General features: G+C 37.6%; 1 protein-coding gene and 1 long non-coding RNA gene across 2 annotated transcripts in view; both read left to right on the top strand.

The window, feature by feature from the left end:
• Positions 1 to 19955, top strand: part of LOC134793036 (uncharacterized) — an 814647-nt gene that overhangs the window by 406881 nt on the left and 387811 nt on the right. The window lies entirely within an intron of this gene.
• Positions 10022 to 10776, top strand: LOC134793070 (3-oxoacyl-[acyl-carrier-protein] reductase FabG-like). Its single transcript, XM_063764595.1, has 2 exons — positions 10022 to 10433; positions 10483 to 10776. Exons 1-2 carry the CDS (start codon positions 10023 to 10025, stop codon positions 10774 to 10776), a joined length of 705 nt encoding a protein of 234 aa, XP_063620665.1. The 5' UTR covers position 10022.

Raw genomic sequence — 19955 nt, 5'->3', positions numbered from 1 at the left:
TGATGATGATAATTTTCCCGTGCGTCTCGCTCGGTCATGACATATACGAAGAAGTAGGAAAGAAACGCACGCGCGAATTTTAATTTAACAATATGACAATCATGAAGATATTAAAGTTTACGTTTAATTTGACCTCTAGTACTGAAGAACTTCTTGTTTTCACCAGGTACGTAGGTACAGAAATATTTAAAAAATAGGCTTTGAGCAAAGTGTAATACACTTTTATCTATCCGCTTATTTGAAATATTTTCAGAATCATGAATAGCCTATAAACTTACAATAGCTCACAATACAATAAAACATTCAATTTCGAAGTATCAAAGAAACATAGGACTATTTTTAGACCTCAGTGATCTCATATACATAATATTCAAAGCAGGCAGGTTAAATTTATCGTGGGTGAAAACTATGATAGACAATAACAGGGGTCTTGACAGGGAAACGTGTTACAAGTTGAGCCTTGGCCTTTTGATGTATGTGCGTCAAAATGTTATACAGGCATTTAATATAGAAAACTGACAGGGGCACAGTCAGAAAAACGGTTTAGGGCCGTATCTACAGATTCCCAATTCTATAGATTCTCTAATCTACGGATTCCCAATTTAACAGATAACCAATTATACAGGTTCCTAATTCTACATATTCTTAATTCCACAGTTTTTCATCTCTACAGTATCCTAATTCCACAAATTCCTAATTGCACAGATTTTTTATTTATTATCTATTATAAACCAGAGCCGCTTATATTTCTTCGTAGTCAGATGCAAAACTTTGCTTAAATTCTTAAACTCTACAGATTAGCATCCTTCAAAATGACCAAATTTTGCTTACTTTTCTGTTACAGGAATATTTATTGAAATTCTAATAAGCGGTTCTGCCTGTGGACAATTGTAGTTTACAGCAAATATAACGAGTGCGAATTAAATTTATAATTTAATCACTCAACAAGACCTACTCTTAATAAAAACCATACAATAAACCAAACATCTGTAGATTTGGGAATCTGTAGGACTGGAAATCTGTTTGACTGGGAATCAGTAGAATTGGGAGTTTGTGGAAATGGGAGTCTGTATAATTGCGAATATGTAGAATTGGGAATCTGTAGAATTGTGAATATGTAGAATTAAGGTTCTGTAAAATTCAAATTATGTAAAATTGGGAATCTGTAGAATTGTGAATATGTAGAATTAAGATTCTGTAAAATTCAAATTATGTAGAATTGGGAATCTGTAAAATTGAAAATCTGTAGAGATAGAAATCTGTAATAGAAATCTGTAGAACTGAGCCTAAATCAGAAAAACTATAAATACTGAGAGTTTGCCTTGCTGACATTACATTTTATTATACACATCACACACGAGCTGATTTTTTGACGTGATAACGTCTTATAAATCGGTGAACACCTATGAACACCGGTAGCATACTCGTATGACACGAAAAAGTGTCACGTTGTGGACAGATCTCCATGGTAACGTTGTGGACAGATCTCCACGGCAACGTTACGTAATGTGATGGTAATATTTTCTTATGACGTTATCACGTAAATTATCGTCCGTAAACCGACTTTACAGACAACCATTTTTTTTAATTATTTTGAGTTTAAATATCTATCACTTAAATTCAAATATTGTCTTTGGCCTCTGTCTTTTTGTATGGAGAAATCTAGTGTGCCTTCCACTATGTAGCTTCAAATGCTGGGTTTGATTCTACTCACTAAATTTACTTAACTGACCCTACTTTTAACTGACCAACCCCAGAAGGAATGCGAATAAAAATATTGGCTGTTTCTCACATTTTGGCTGATCAGATGTCGATATTTTCTACGAGAGAGCCAAATTTTTGCGATTTCGGGGTTGGTGCCATAATAAAAGTAGCTCAGTTTTGCGAGCTTCTACTCATTTTGAAATGTTGCTACATCCTGCATTTTTTAAGCCCCAGGGCGGACGGAGCGTTGTAAATGGTTAAGATTTTTTTAAATAAAAATCAGCTCATGTATGATGTACCTTACAAATCCAATATTTAACACCCGGTACAAAAAGTGCCGAAGCAAGATTATATTCTACTCGCGTCGCATTAGCCTATACCTATATCAAGGAAGGCGAAGAAAAATTTTAAATAGGCTAGAATATAACTAGTAATGGAGAAACGCGTGGGCGTGGGTAATAAACAATATATCTATTTTAAAATATCATTTATTCAGTAATAATCATACATTGTCATTGGTAAACTAATACTTCACTTATAAAAGTTAAGAATAAAAAATATTGAATTCAATTAAATAGAAATTACAATGTCAATTCGGATAAAGATAAAAAAAATCCTGTACGAAAAAGAGCAAAATTAACACAAATAAGCTAGTTACTAACGGATATAATTAATGATATAATTCTAGAAATAAACATATTTAATTACGCGCGTTTCAAAAGTTTATATTTTGCTCTTTTTCCACAAAAATTATTAAATACGCCCGGTTAGTACCTATAAGTAGAAATTTCCATATATTTAATTATGAGCCTCATTTCGCTTCGTTTGAATAGGACCGGTTTCTCGAATACAGAAGAAATGAAGTATTCTATTTGTAAGCGGAAAACACACGGGCCGCGCGCGCACCGCGAGGATACCTAGCCCTTTACCTACGGGCCCTTGAATCACTCCGTCACCGCCCAATACGGGCATGTTTTGGCGAGAGTCAGCGGTTAGGCATAATTTCAGTTACTTGTAACTTTTGAAGTTATGCAGCTACACACTTGAAACTTCACACACACAATAAGTATAATGTGTCTAATCAATAAATAATCACTTGTAGTAATAATATTCACAATTTTTTCTGATATCAAGCAATATATCAGTCACTAAGAAATCGAAGATTTTTAAGTTACTACTCGTGGATTTCACAAGTTTAAGAACACGCCACTGTGTGCGGCATCTTACTGCCCCGTATGTTTCACGCCTTATATCCCTAAGCAAGAGTGGAAAGGGAAAAAAAATCAGTTATATTGCTTTCGCTTTATCAACCCTTACACAAGTAGATATGAATTCTTTGTTGGCTTGTTATTGAAGTTCTGAGGGCTGGTAACGACAGCCAGTGGAATTTAAAATAAATCTGTTTATCAGGCCCCTATTTCACCACGTTGACGTCCAATTGTCGACATCACTGTTACTGACGTCACATGCCTCCATAGACTACCGCTTACCATCGGACGGGCGGTGTGCTTGTTTGCCACCAACATATTAATTAAAAAAACTCCATTATATCGCCAATAAATAAGTACTTATTTTGCGAAGCTAATGAAAATTGTCACAAGAAGTACGACAATTGTCACGTAATTCCGGCACAGAACTCATTCCGTGTCAAGAATTACCGAAAGTTCTATTAAATCGTGTGACAATTGTCATCATCATCATCATAAACTTCGCAAGAGAAATATGTTTTTTGTAGATATAATAAAGTTTTTTTTAAATAATACAATGATGGTGGCAAACAGGAATACGGCCCGCCCGATGGTAAGCGGTAACCGTAGCCCATGGATGACTGTGACGTCAGCAACAGTGACATTTGTCGCATTGTCGCACCTGTCGCCGTGGTGAAATAGGGGCCACAGGTCTCCTTCTTGTACACGTTGGGGCCGATTATGATTTGTTATTTTATTATTTAAATCTGATATAAGTACATTAATTACGATTCTGATAACAAAACTTCCGTGGTACAAAGACGTATTAAATATATTAAGAACGGGTACTCCTAGGTACGGAGTGAAGCATGTGGAACGTTTTTCGACTTAAAATACGTGAGTGACTCGTTCTTAATATATTTAATTACAATTCTGACCTAGTTTTGATAGGACCTTGACGTTACTTTTATTTTTTGTCTGAATATCGACCTAGGTTGATGAGGGTGGAGTGATGAACAGGCAACAGAAATAGCAAGAAATCTCTACAGTTCGTGATCAAAAGTATATGATACAGCCTAATTATTGTACAGTCGACGTCAAAGATATGTTTACACTTTTGCAATAAGGCGAAGCATGTAAACATATCTTTGACGTCGACTGTACCTACAGTCAAAGAACTTAATTTCCACAGTGACAAGGTACAAAATGGGTACATTTTGTACCTTGTCACGGTGATAATAGTATGAGGCCTCTAGCGACTCTCAACATCATTTATTTATATGTGTGTATTGTGGAAATCGAATAATAGAGTATAATAATAATATATTATAATAATTCAGCCTATATACGTCCCACTGCTGGGCACAGGCCTCTCATGCGCGAGAGGGCTTGGGCTATAGTCCCCACGCTAGCCCAATGCGGATTGGGGACTTCACATACACCTTTGAATTTCTTCGCAGATATTATATGCAGGTTTCCTCACGATGTTTTCCTTCACCGAAAAGCTAGTGGTAAATATCAAATGATATTTCGTACATAAGTTCCGAAAAACTCATTGGTACGAGCCAGGATTTGAACCCGCGACCTCCGGATTGAAAGTCGGGCGTCATATCCACTCGGCTACCACCGCTTGGAAATCGAAAAAATGGGGGATAATTATATCTAGCAATTATTGAGTAAATGTGGCTTGAAGTCACTGCCTAGTGCCACTGCCACCTAAATCCATCTAATGGAACAATTCAATCTTCATAATAGTGTACTCGAATTTAACAGCATAGTTCCCATATCAAGTACCGTAAAATGGGGTGAGTAGGGATTGCGAGGAGAATCGATCGGGTTATGAATGGGGAGAGCAGGAATGACAGGGGGTGAGATGGTTTTTAAAGGCTACTGCTACCTAAATAATGTGTTCTTATTACAAATGGAGCTAAGTAATATTCATAATAAAAGAAATCGATTCAACAACGTTTCAAAATCACCTTTTGTATGAAATCCCATCTCACCCCAACTACGAGGGACTACGGGCTGAGGAGGGATTTTGCGTTTATCGTTAAAGTTATGAAATGTAACTACCTAAAATCATAAAAAAACTAAAATACAAACGGCTGGAACATTTATTAATAAAATTAAGTTTGCATAAAATGTAAAATAAAATGTTATCGAGAATTGAATGTCAGTTTTGGCCCTACTCACCCCATTTTACGGTACCTGTGATTCGATTAAGCAGCCCATTATAGCGGTACGTGGCTACATATAGGGTCCTTTAAGGCCATTGAGAACTAAATGACTGTCGAGAGACCCCTAATAAAGGATCATTGGTACAGTAATGATATCAAATAAGGTGCAAGGGTCGAGGGGGGGCGGGCAACGACTGCAGGGTAATTTCAACTAATCGAAATATCTTCCATGTTTAACATTATTATAACTAGTAAACTAAACGCAGCCGTCGGGCTCGGCTAGTATTTGGAAGCTTTTTCTAAAGCACCAATAGGAGCGCTCCACATACCCTGTACCGCGGCCAATTAGCTGCACCTAAATCTAAACCACCATTTTGTACTTTCAAATTATGCAAATCACTCTTTCATTAGCCTCCATACAATAACCACACCACTTCTACGTCTAACCGTTTAGTTAAGCTTGTAAACCAGTAACTTTGGAAAGATTATAATAGTTTACTTCAAATCGAAGCTTTTTATTTGAGTCGTCGAGATCCTGACCTGCACGGCGGCTACAAGAGTGACATATATGTCCGGATAGCGAAAAAGATGTGCTGCGTGTGTTGTGTGTGACTCTAGTTAATAACATAAAACACATAATTTAGATAGTTTTACTGACTATACGACCAAAGATTCTTTGAACGAACAAACGTCTATAAATTCGACTACCAATAAACCAGGAAAAAGGAAAAATATGGCATTAAAAATAAGGAAAAGCAGGGCACGTGAAATATGAAACGGAATGATTTATTCAATATGATGTTAAATTATGAAGCGTAAGGAAAAACACGTGTAGATAAAATGCCCGGAACCCTAAAAACAACGTTTAAATAAATGATAAATTTGAAAACTGTCTTAAATAAGCTACTGCCTATATACTGAGGCCTCTAGTTTAGGTCTCAGGATCAACCAAGCAAAAACTGAATACCTCCACATGAAACGTTACAATAATACACGCATCCAGCGTGATAGTCTTCATGTTGGGGGTACCGTCTACCGTGGAGTTGAGAAGTTTCGGTACCTGGGATGCACTGTTACCGACACAAACACCAGAGAGGAGGAGATCAACATACGCATCCAAAACGCCCTGCGGTGCAGTGCAGCCCTCCACAAAGTGTTGGTGTCCGGGCTTCTCAGCAAACATACAAAGTTACGGATATCTAAAACCGTTATACGGCCTATCCTAATGTATGGCTGTGAGGCCTGGTCCCTAACACTAAAAGAAGAAAGTCAGCTCCTGGTAGCAGAGAGAAAAGTTTTTTGCAAGATCCTGGGACCTATTCAGAGAGATGACGGCACCTGGAGGATCCGGAAAAATGCCGAGATCGAGGAGTTGGCCGGTATACACCCACTTGCCAGAATTTCATTTGCCATAATTTCATTTGCCATAATAGTCAACAGCCATTATATTGTTTACCATAATTACATATGCAATACTTATTGTTTACTATATTAGTCACGTGCCAGAAACTTTGTTTCCCATAAAATCAATTTCAATAATATCATTTGTCATCATCATTTTAATCCATAATTATCACTAGCCATAATATATTTTTTTTACAGAAACCAAATGCTACTAGAAAAATGGGTTAGGTTAGGTTTGAACTGCGACCCTTACAGAAAAGTAATGCTACTGGAAAAGTGGGTTAGGTTAGGTTTGAACTGCGACCCTTACAGAAAAGAAATGCTACTGGAAAAGTGGGTTAGGTTAGGTTTGAACTGCGACCCATACAGAAAATAAATGCTACTAGAAAAGTAGGTTACGTTAGGTTTGAACTGCGACCCTTGCAGAAAAGAAATGCTATCAGAAAAGTGGGTTAGGTTAGGTTTGAATTGCGACCCTTACAGAAACCAAATGCTACTAGAAAAATGGGTTAGGTTAGGTTTGAACTGCGACCCTTACAGAAAAGAAATACTACTGGAAAAGTGGGTTAGGTGAAGTTAAATATTCTATTAAATAATATTATTACAATTAATAATATGGACAACAACACGTATGGCACTCGTACGTTCTGGAATCTAATAATCGGGTAAACAAAGAGTATGTCACATCATTTTTATGGTAAACAAACAATTCGGGCAAATGAAATTCGGGCAAATAAAATTCGGGCATATGAGTATTATTTTATATAATTTTCGGACAAACAATAGACAACCTTAGTGCCCGAACCCAATATCGTCGGCGAAACGAAAGCGCACAGACTTCGCTGGTTCGGTCACCTACTCAGAATGGGAGAGGATCGGGCTGTCAAGGGGGCGTTCTTGGGACGACCGACTGGTAGCCGTCCGGTGGGTCGGCCCAGGTATCGCTGGGAAGATAGTGTGGCGGCGGATCTGCTTCAGCTTCGCGTCAACAACTGGCAGGAAGTTGCGCAGGATCGGGACAGGTGGCACGCTCTCGTTTCGGAGGCCAAGATTATCTTTGGATCGCTGAGCCAAAATAGTTAGTTAGTTAGTTAGTCTATATACTGATCACGATGCTACCATCGTGATCAGTAGGCGTAACCGTAGCTATATTACAGTAGCTGTACCTACGTACAGACGACCAGGCGTGAAAATGTCGGGAAAAAAAAATTTTTTCGGGAAAGTTTCGTTTTTTTTTTCAAAAAAGTTAACTACGTCATATACAATGCCACTGATGAGTGATGACAGTGTCAAAGTCAATACAATGCCAGAAACTAACACATTCGACGTGAACAACACACTATATGTCTATATTGAACAATACAGAAGTTTTAAAAAAACTTGTTTTTTTTTCGGAAATACTGTAACTGAAATTGGCATTGTTTTTTTTTCGAAAGAAACTTGAAAAAAACGAGCCATTTCGAAATTTCCCCGTATTTTTCCGTGATTTTTCAACGCTACAGACGACACAATTGCCAGCATATATTGAAGTCTTTATATCCGAGCAAAGCCACAATCTTAGGCAAGGATTATACTAAAATCAAAACTAGCAAAAACTCTAATAAAGAAAATACTTTAGCATCAAAATGTTTTTCTTACGACTGGCTTTAAATTGTCTATAATCCTACTTAAGTAAACAATTTATTGGTTAAGTTTCACAACTAATAGAATAGTTAATGAGAGTTTTTAAGCTCAAAACACAATCCGAAGATGAAAAGGAAAAGTTATCTTTGGCCCAGACGATTTCCAACTAGATATAGCACTTAAGACTGCTCGTGGTCACCACATCTAGGTATCCAAGTAAGAATACCTTTACCACTACCACCAGTTTTGACATTGACATATTCACCCACGTCTGAGTAACTTACTTTCTATGCATCTCGCTCGTACTCGCATATTAGTGCAAGCGAGATGTATAGAAAGTAATTTAGGTATACGCGAGCTAATATGTCAATGTCAAAACTGGTGGTAGCCGTACTCACACTACTAGGTAAAGTATTGCACGGTTGCGGATTAATTTAGGGCGACGGATAGAACAACCCATTACTCGGTAAATAGCCCGTGATTATTTGCTAATTAGGTTATCTGAAACAGTAAAACTAATTGATATGCCTCTTTTCTGTAACTACAAAAAATATTCTGGTAAAAATCGAGTGTAGTACTATGAAATTTCATGAGAATCGTACAATTAACCAGTTCATTGCTGTAGGGGGTCGAAAGACCCCATACAAAGTATGGTTAATTAAGAGTTACGCTAGCTGTCGCAGCGAAATACTTTATAAGTATTATTATAGTAACAGTGCCTATCCTGCAGGCGCAGCATGGTTCCATTTTTATCGCCTATCACTATGCGCGTCCCTTTCGCACTTACATACTTGTTAGAACGTGACAGGCATGGTGACAAGCGATAAAAACGCGACTGTGCTGTGGGGGCTGTATGTCATTGTGGTAGCTAGCTTATGCCAGGGGTGCGAAACTTCTGACTTCGGTCAAACTCGGCTCCGCTCGGCTCATCATTGCTCCGAGCAATTATTAGGGTTGGCACCACTTGCCTTCCTTTTGCGTGCACGACCACAGATAAGACAATCACTTGATTTTTGACAACCCTAAATAGCCGAAAGGGATAGTGCCATATATTAGAAAAGGACAGCATGATTCGACCCTGAACCGCTGTCAAACTTCGGTTTTGTAGGAAGTTTCCTTTCTGTACGGTAGTACTATTCTTTATTCTGTGCTTATGCTACCAACGGTGTAGAGTTTTTTATCGCGGAATCTAAGGGAAGTTGTCTATGCTTTAAAACTTGCAACTTCTCTGGAGTCATTATGTATCTCGAATTGCCATCGTAATTTTCTTGACTGTTATGTTAGCGAAGAGTTGCCAAGTCTGTAATGGGGCAAATGGCGGGGCCAACTGTTATGATATGAGAATAAAATGTAACGTATGCTCAACGTTACGACTGTTACAGTAAGCGCTGTCATTACTCTTGACTTAATGGTGTTGCCAGATATTTGCTCTTCCGTTTTTTCTGCCTTTGAACTTTTACTTACATATTGGGAATGTATAGCAAAATGTATAGTTATAATTCAACAAAGCAAATCTTGTACTTAGAATACCTACTATTAGTTCACTTATACGTACAGTCGCTATTCACCAGCAGATAAATTGGAGCGGCCAAGGTGCTCAAAAATATCTGAACACGCACCTTCGGCCATTCCGTAATTGGCCTAAGTTATTATAACCTCTAACCGCATAAATTGAACGGTAGGTGTATTTAATTATTTAGTTATTATTTAATTACTATACATCGTATGTATTAAAAAACATTATCATAAATACTTAATAGTTATTTAAAGAAGACAATAGCTGATAAAATAATGCACTATGATTAGGAAAGTCGAATGCATTTGATAAGAATATGTGATAATGACAAGATTTTATATTAAACAAGATTTTCGTAAAAATATTCGCAGTAGTTGTGTATCAACACACCATTCATTCAATATTAACGCAATGAGTTTCACTGGTAAAGTGGCCATCGTGACTGATGCTGCCTCCGGGATAGGAGCTGCCACAGCCAAAGCACTGGCCAGAGAAGGTGCAAAGGTAGTCCTCGTGGACAAAGACGCAGATAAACTACAAGAAGTCGCCAAGGAATGTGAACAGCATAGCAACAAACCTCTCATCATCACAGCAGATGTCACTAAAGACGAAGATGTCAGAACCATAGTGAAAAACACTATCGACAAATTTGGACAGTTAGACGTACTGGTCAATAATGTGGGGATTGCCAGGTATGCCACTTTCTTAGATAAAAATCTTATGGAAGATTTTGATCTACTTATGAACACGAATTTACGTTCCATGGTCTATTTGACACACCTCGCTGCTCCATATCTGATCAAGACTAAGGGTAATAACATCGTTAATAATCCAAGCATCGCCGCTTTGCGCGTAGTAGGCGAATACGAAGGTAACAAAAGCTGGTGTAAGTCACTTCACGCGCTGCGTTGCATTGGATCTGGCTCCACATGGGGTGAGAGTGAACAAGGTAGCTGCGGGAGGGACCAACACGAATATATTAGAAAATGCAGGGATACCAAATGGCGATGAATTATGGGAGGAATTTATTAAACAACGCACTGTTTTGAAAAAAATGTCGGAGCCTGAAGAGATAGCAGATCGAATTCTGTTCCTGGCCAGTGATAAGGCTAGGAGCATTACTGGATCGACGTACGTTTGTGACAACGGGACTCTATTGCTGTAAAGCATAACCAACCGCTTACTACAATCGATTACCTTATTGTATAATTTCAATGTTATTACCAATAAATATAATTGTGATTGTGCACTTTTTGAATACAAGGGCCTTGGTGAATACAAACGCTAACAAAATATAATATATAAGTGAATTTCGAACAACTCGGCTCTTTATTCTTACTCGTATTTAGTGAAGTAAAAAGCCATTGAAAGCAACTGGTATATTATTTAAATGAAACACTTTTCATAACAGCTAAATGCAATGAAGCGACTGTATTCAAAACTGTTTCATAAAATATTATTTTAATCCTCGAATAGAAAATACTAAGTATTTTTTACTAAGTATATGTATTGTAAGGTAAAAATATTTTCTAGGCGTTCTAAAGCTACTTAGAGCCCTCGTGCCTTGGTCCAGTGAATTGGGTCATCTTTTGACGGCCTCCTAGCCTAGTCGGTAGTGTCCCTGCCTACGAAGCAGGAGGTCCCGAGTTCGAATCCTGGTAAGGGCATTTATTAAATATTTGTTCCTAAGATATATGTGTTTCTATGTATAAAAGTATTTATATATACATAACTGTATATTAAATATCTTCGTCTAGTACCGATAACTACAACACGAGCCTCACTTGGGCTTACTTTGGGACTAGGTCCATCTATTAAAAATTGTACTACACCTAATGTTTATATATTTCATCATAATTATTGTATTATACAATTGTAAAAATATTCGTTTCATGTCAATGAGATGTCGGAAAGTGATTACAATTTAACTTCCAAAAGTTGAATCAAATAAATATAGAAATGCGATACAATGTACGGATTAAACTACCTAAAGACATTTATTTTCAGTTTATCAGATAAAAATAGAATCTATGAAAGCAATTATCACCGTTTCGTAAACAAAATAAATAGGTTTTTATTTCCTTTTAAAAACCTTGGTATTTATCAGTCGATACCGAAAACTTGTTTTAATAAGAGCTCCGTGAACAAAGTTTTGTACGGAGCTCTAAAAATGTAGGTATTTTTAGAGCCTACGGCCGGGTTAATAACACCTCTAGAGCCTGATTCTGATTTCACAATTTTTAACGGTTTTGATCTTAATTAGATACGATCTCAGAGAGCATACTGTAATTTATTGATCCAAAAAAAACAACATCATAGGTACCTTCAGATCCACAGCGCAGGCTTCGTCATCATACAGATAGCTCATCCACCTCAGGTTTCGTCAACTTTAAGTTTACAACACACATAATAATAAGCCATAAACCTATATCCTAATCCGCTAAGTACCCGGCACAAACGTCCCCAAAATACCAGCGGCGTTCCCGCGCTGAATAGCCAACGATACACGCTGGACCAGGTACGAACCAGACCTAGTATCATTTGTTATCTGGAATAAAGATGAATCGAATTGAATTGAATTAATTCCTTAACAAAACTAAGCATTCTTTTCATTCAAATCCTTTTTCAATGTTAATGAAAGCTTCTAGCCTTTTCAGACTTTAGTCTAGCAGCCATTAGTGCCAGGCGACTATTCTAGATTCTAGACTAGATTTTTGACTAGATCCTATTATAGATGCGACTTCTATTGTTGACTGTACCTTTTTTATTTCTGCTGGTGTTTTTGTCTCGCAATTTTCGTTTGAACTTGATTAAGAGTTTAACTTTGAAGCACTTTCAACGTTGGACCGATTCAAACAAACTAAGTAATCTATCTGCTTTAAGTGAGATGCAGGGGGACAATTTCGACTGCGGGAAATTTCAACTAATCAAAATATCTTCCATGTTTTACGAACACTATCTTTTACGCTATCTGGACATATATGGCACTCTAGTTAATAATGTAAAACGTTGGAAGATATTTCGATTAGTTGAAATTTCCCGCAGTCGAAATTGTCGCCCTGCACCTAAGGTATATTTATTTATTCTTTAAAGAGATGACTTACTTTTGACGATATTGTTTAGATTTTCATGATGACTATGATGATGGGACAATATTTTATATACATATTATACATCCACCTAGCCCCACAGCAAGGTAATATATCACTGGCTTAAATGCAACAATAAATATTATTAGATTCAATCTTCCCCCACATCCAGTACCTAAAATATTTCCCTTATTTGCTTCAGGCCTAAGGGGATTTCGTAAATATCGACAAGGACCGACATTCTCAATATACACCGTAATGACATTGAAAATGTATTCATGTGCTTACAAGAAAGATCTAATGCCTTCTTCTTCTTCCAGTGCCATCTCCTACCGGAGGTCAGCAATCATGAGGGCTAAACGGACTTTAGACACAGCTGCGCGGAATAATGAGCATGTGCTCTGTTTGAACCATGTTCGGAGATTTTTGAGCCACTAGTTACGTCTTCGTCCGGATGATCTTTTCCCTTGGATCTTTCCTTTACGAGTTGAAGGAGTTCATACTTCTCGTTTCGTATTCTAATGCCTAGGCCACACTAACGGGAAACGCCGTCTGTTTATCGCGATAATCCCAGTGTGGCCGTATGAAAAACGTCGATTATCGCTATAATCAAAGGTGTTTCCCGTTAGTGTGGCCCCGGCATAAAGGTACCTCTTGGACTCGGATTATACCAGGGTGCTTAGCCAACAGGCCAATCGTTTACGCTCCGTAGCGAACGAAACGCAACTGTCACTGTCGCACTAATATGGAAGAGTGATAGATAGACGCAAAGCGTTTCGTTGTCGTAGCGCAAGCGATTGTTACATTGGCTAGGCACCCAGGGTGCTTAGCTAACGTGCCAATCGTTAATGCTCCGTGGCGTAGCGTATCTCTTTCTATCACTCTTCCATATTAGTGCGACAGTGACAGTTGCGTTTCGTTCGCTAACTTCTATAAAATTATGACGTTTATAATAACACTTGCACGCTCTGTGCTATCAAACACGTTGCAGAGTTACCTTAGTCAGGCTAGACTCTATTCAATTGGTATTACCAGGCGTGGCTCACTCCGCGATTTCGTCGCTTAGTTGCAACAGGTAGCTACAAGTACATCCGTCCCACACCAATTTTGGTGGTTAGCCATGAGCCGCGCGTGGCGCTGTCGCCATCGCCACCTAGCGGTCATATCTGTCCTAATCGTAACATACGCGTTTTGTTAGAGAGTGAATCTTCTGTCCTAGTACTATTATTTATTCTGTGGTATTACATTTTTATTATATTTAGATTTTTGAATGATGTCCCAGGAAATCGTTTTCATCCAAATTACCTGCGATCACGGTGGATTGTGTGCAAATTGCCCCGAGTTACCAATAAGTAAGTACTTACCAATAATACTCCAAGTAAGGGCCGGGTAAGTATTGGTTTTGGTTGAAAGGTGTATTTCGATGGAGTATTTCGACCTTAATAATAAAAATACTTTTTTTCGACCTTAATAATAAAAATACTTTTTTCTAATAATATATGTCCGTGTCACTTTTACATTTGTGTTTATTAAAACAAGCTATCGTCAAAAATATTTTTGGTACACACTTTTATGACTGCACTACTATGACTGACTAGCAGTTGAGAGTCGTAATTTTTCGCCCCAACAACCACGGACTGTCCGGCCGATATCTGTCGACGCTGACCGGAACCGTCAAGCGGCCACACACACTTGGTTCGTATTAGTCGTCACTCGTCAGGCAGAAGTTTGAAATGGAACTGTTAAGGCTCATTTAGACGGTGCGAGAAATCGTATGCGACTTCCATTTCATTGCGGTATTTGATTGGTCGGCTGGATTGGATGTAACCAATAGTCCTCAATGTAACTAAAACCGCATACGAGTTCGCACGCCGTCTAAATCAGCCCTTGTGTGACCTTCTGCGATTAACACATTCATTGCCACTAAGTGCTACGGGTTACGCTCGCAGCGCGTGCCATGTCTTTGCCGTATGTAGCGCGTAGTCACTACGAACAGTGTACCCGACAGTCGGGTCCTTGGCCACAGACTGATTATCATCAGGGGACCTAGTAATCTGTGGGCCCCTTAAGAGAGTAGAAGCATGCTTAAATATTATATTCGTCGAATATTTCTTGAAGCAAGAAGCAAAATATCTAGCTCGCATGCATGCTTTTTACGTAACCGCATATACGTCCAGCCATTGTAACATCCCGATTGCAATCGCCGCGCGCAAGCCGAAAAGCCTTGGAAATCCAGCTCGTCTTCTTCTTTATACTACTTCGGTGGGAGCCAAGAACCCCTGATGGTGACTATCACCTTAACTTAGATTAAACCTGATATCGTCAGGTGACAAGCAATAGTCCCTAATTACAAAAAAAAATTTACACAAAATGCGACCTTCTTTTAGTACTAATATGGTTCACAATGGCTATGAACGTGTGGTGGTACTTAGTAACTTTTGCTTGTCACCCGACGATATTAGGGACCTTTTATATCTCCATATTAAATGTATGCCTAGAGACTAGCCCCCTTATTCATAAACGCGCTACAAACCTCAATTAGCTAATAATTGTTTGTCCTTATCTGTCATTTTAACTTGTCCTTATCTGTAATTTTGACTGTATTTATAAGAAAGGGGTAAAACATAATTTAACTAAATCAGGCCCGTAAAGTTTTATGAATAAGGGTATAGATGTCGATATATCTGTTATATTGTAGTAATTATTTATTTTAGGATAACCTATTAAAATTAAATGTTTACCCAAGTATTTAGCTGTAGTATTCATAAATCTTGCTATGTAGGTATTTTATATTATGCCGGTGTAAATGTTGTAATGACTTGTGGAAGAGCTTTTAAGGCCTAGTTACATAACATATTTTAGAATTTAGAATTGAATTTAGTCACAGGTATGTGGTATACTGGTACTTTTATGAGTTTGACTCGTTGTTCAGTGAGCTATGGGAATATGGGCTTGACCACTGACTGACCATTTACCGGCAAGTTTGTGCAGCATAGTTTCTACGAAAATTCAGAGTAAACCTGCACTTGGCACATACTTGGCATGACTTTGCTGAATTCCAAATATTAACGTCCTAAACGTAGACATACCTATAAACTGTTTTTAGTTGCGCAGTTTATTAACCCTCTGCGACTGATGTGCGGTCTATCATACACCGCCAAATAATTATTTTGTTGGTATGTCGGCGTACGGAGAAATTTAAGAGGATTTTAAGAAACTGTGATCTCATTAAAGTTTGTTATATATTTCTTATGTATTTTATTTTAAACCTATTTTACAACTGAATTTATTAAATCATAAATGGAATGATCGTTATATAAAACAAAAGTTACCATTTTGCCATTTGTTTATTTTGTAGGGTTCCGTACACAAAGGGTAAAACGGGACCCTATTACTAAGACTCTGCTGTCCGTCCGTCCGTCCGTCTAAACTAAACTAAACTAAAAACATAATAAAATAAAGATTTAAGTGGGGCTCTCATACAATACAACAAACGTGATTTTTGACCGAAGTTAAGCAACGTCGGGTGGGGTCAGTACTTGGATGGGTGACCGTTTTTTGCATTATGGTACGGAACCCTTCGTGCGCGAGTCCGACTAGCACTTGCCCGGTTTTTTATAATTAGAATCATTCAGTCAATCGGTCCTCGCTAAAAATACGGGCGCCAGTTTGCTCTTTGTTTCAGTAAGAGCTGTATTGGTAGTGGATTACGGGGTCTGTTTACTCCAGTGGTGGGCAAACTTTCTTCATGGGGGGCCAGAAAGTTTAGGAAATTTAAGTGGAGGGCCAGAATTGTACTCGTACTGTGAAATAATTAGTGTATGCCATATACTAATTATTTCATAGGACCGGCAGCGGGCCGGATAAAATCCATTCGCGGGCCGGAGATGGCCCGCGGGCCGTACTTTGCCCACCACTGGTTTACTCTGTTTATATTATTATGTAGTGTTTTTGGGCAGGTTCCTGCAATGGTACGAGCGAACCTGCTCCAAGTTTTAGATATTCGCCACGAAGGGCACGTATAAGGGCAGGTAGACCCAGTACATCTAATAATCTTTAACAAAAGTTAACTAAGTACACATAAAAATAAATCAGTTGGGAGGACATCTAAAAGTAGGGAAAATTCAATAGATCATGGTGACTGAAATTGAAGTAAAATATACAGGTACGGTCACGATCCTAAATATGCATGAAATTTTCTATTTGCTGTTTATGACCCTGCCTTATGACTTAATAATAAACTAATTACATTCATTAAGTTAAGTAACTTACGTATCAAAAAAACATATTTTTCGCTTTTCAGTTCGCTTTTTAACAGCAGTCGTGTTTAAATTTTTTTTATTCATTTCTTTTATTAGATAAAGATAAAAAAAAGATAAAAGATATTTATTCGTGACGTTCACAAAACATGTACGAACATGTACAGACAACAACAGCAAGGAAATAAGACATCAATAAGTGTGCATCACGAAATGGACCCAACTCAGCATGATGCTAGCTATAAAGCCAGCGCTGGTCTTCCGTAGGGCCCATTCGGTGATGCCACGACAGATAACACATAAAGATACATATTAAAACATTGCAAAGATACACAAAAGGAATAATTAAGATAACAACAGAGAATACAAAAAAAAAAGAACAATATATACAAGAAAAATAATTAAGAAAACAAACAAAAAAATAAGAAAAACAAACATAGACAAAGATTTACAGTGAAGGTCAAATCATGAACGCGACCATACCATGTGTCAACGCTTGTGCAGCTCCTAGATGCCTAGCGCCAGCGGCGACTCGCGAAACTAAAACTGTTTGTGCAAGCAAAGCATCAAAAACATGGCATGGTTGCACCATGGAAATATATTACCATATTACCTTATTGGTACTGAACCCTGACAACATAATTTAATAAAATAAGAGGCTTACCAAAAGTCTAAGTAGCCTACTTAAAATACCACAGAGACCACGGCAATTTTACTATATTTTGTAATTACTTAGCTAATTACATTACCCTTTTTAGGACTAAGATTATTCCAGCGAACTCACTTAGAATTTCTTTTTTAAAGAAAGTTTTTGCTACAAAAACACTTTCAAGGCAACAAAGAAACTACGGCAGACTTTAATTTCATAAATTGTTTTCTGAGTAGTAATTTCATCACGTTAATTTGAGGGAATATTCTAAACATGACTGTATTGTATTTTGGTTACTTTCTAAAGGGGCCCACTGATTAACAGTCCGCCGGACGGTATCGGCCTGTCAGAACAAAATTTTGACAGTTCCGAACTACTCACAGGCCGATACCGTCCGGCGGACTGTTAATCAGTGGGCCCCTTTATGTCCCAGTCTCAGAAATCTCACTTTATAGTGTAGTAAATGAAGCAAGTTGTTGTATGGAGACCCATGCATTAATTTCTCAGTCGATGAAATTTAGCTAGGTTATTGTATAGCATGAGCCGAGACTAACATATAAATATCCAAAAAAAAACACTCCTAAGTTAGGTAAAAACACAAATCTGATTATATATTGAACCGAGTAATTGCTCAGTCCAAAATTATTTTACAAAATAAGTTATTTGTATCAGTATGTGATACTAGAAAAAAATCTAAAAGTTTTGTGAAACATGAGAATATTTTTTTATGATAATTCCTTTTTTTGCCGCTCATTTTCATCGGAAAATTGCTCTGTCATTTTTTTCTTCTTATATGATCATAGAATATAATTTGGCGCAGTGGGTAAGAAAATCCAAAAAAAATGCGTACCCAAATGTATGTATTATAGAACTATTAAAAACTGAGAGCGGAAAATTTTTAGATTTTCATTTTGTAGGTATAAAACGGCAATAAAATGGCATTCCAGTGAAAAAATTAGACTGAGCAATTTTCCGGTCCAAGACACGCCAAAAAATTATATTTTATTAATACTGGGATTTCTGCAAGGTTATTTTTTTGATATTTCATATATTGTTGCAATACGTTACATGAATATGTCCGGTGAAGAAAGTTTGAACGGAGCATTTTTCCGTAAAAAGTTATTAACGATTTAAGACTTTAGGTATTTACTTTAATAATATTATTATTATTCTTTGGAAATTTATACAATACTTTTTATTTATTGATACTTTATCATACTGTAAAGTTTTTTCTGGCTGAGGAATTACTGCGGGGTCCACTAACTTTATTTACTACACTATTAGACACTGAAACATCTTATAAACCAAAGACATCTTATTTTGTCGACCGGTCTGGCCTAGTGGGTAGTGACCCTGCCTGCGAAGCAGTTTCTGGGTTCGAATCCCGGTAAGGGCATTTATTTGTGTAATGAGCACAGATATTTGTTCCTGAGTCATGGATGTTTTCTATGTAGGTATTTAAGTATTTGTATATTATACTTATCGTAGTCTCAGTACCCACGACACAAGCCTTCTTCAGCTTACCGTGGAACTCACGGCTCGATTCGGAAAATGAATTATATTTCTACTAGACTTCAACAAGTTACGATACGGATAATTTAAAGATAAGTACTTGTAAGATAGATATGTCAAATTTGACGTTTCCGCGATTCGATTTCGACAAGTTATGACTTAGATATCCAAGTCACATCTAGTCGATATCTAATGTAGATCTAGTTGATCTCTAAATCGTCTCAAGATCTTGTGATTATCTCGAAATCCGAATAGGCCTGTTACTCAATTTGTGTAAGAATGTCCTTATAATATGTATGTACTATTTATATTTATTTATTAAAAACATTATTGGAATTGGGCCGTAAGAAACATAGGAGTTTCGTAAGATCGTAACACATTTTTGTTAACATAGAAATAAGGATGTGTTCCGATATATTTGCCACTTTGGCAGTCCCTATGTATGATGTGTGACCACCGCCATACATGAGGCGCATCCATATAAATGCACTCATTCCCATCTGTCCCCGTCGGGGACAAATAGGCATACACCTGGTGCTGACTGTACCCAAGTACTTTCAGAAATGATTGTAAGTGTTGCCAAGATTCCGAAAAGTCTTACGATTTTCTAAATCTAAATCACGAGCACTGTATTCTCCTAAGAAAAAAAAACAACGGGTTGCACTCCGGGAGTGCGGGCAGAAGTGAAAACTCAATGACATTGTAACAGTTTTTCGATCAGATCACGTGTCTTACGAATCTTACGGTCACGTGACCTCTCGCGAGTTTAACATTTTTCCCCATCACAAAAAGTGCACAGCGCCGCTAAAGAAGTTTTCACTTAAAAAATCCAACT

The sequence above is a fragment of the Cydia splendana genome, chromosome 8, assembly GCF_910591565.1.
Source record: "Cydia splendana chromosome 8, ilCydSple1.2, whole genome shotgun sequence".
Taxonomy (NCBI): Eukaryota; Metazoa; Arthropoda; class Insecta; order Lepidoptera; family Tortricidae; genus Cydia; species Cydia splendana.
The sequence above is the reverse complement of the archived record's forward strand: the minus strand, read 5'-3'. Positions and strand labels throughout refer to the sequence as shown.

What these genes read in the sequence shown, in the direction of transcription:
- LOC134793070 (XM_063764595.1), top strand. Translation starts at nt 10,023, where the DNA reads ATGAGTTTCACTGGTAAAGTGGCCATCGTGACTGATGCTGCCTCCGGG. An exon ending in AGACTAAGGGTAATAACATC is followed by an intron (nt 10,434 to 10,482) that starts GTTAATAATCCA and finishes GCGAATACGAAG; the next exon opens with GTAACAAAAGCTGGTGTAAG.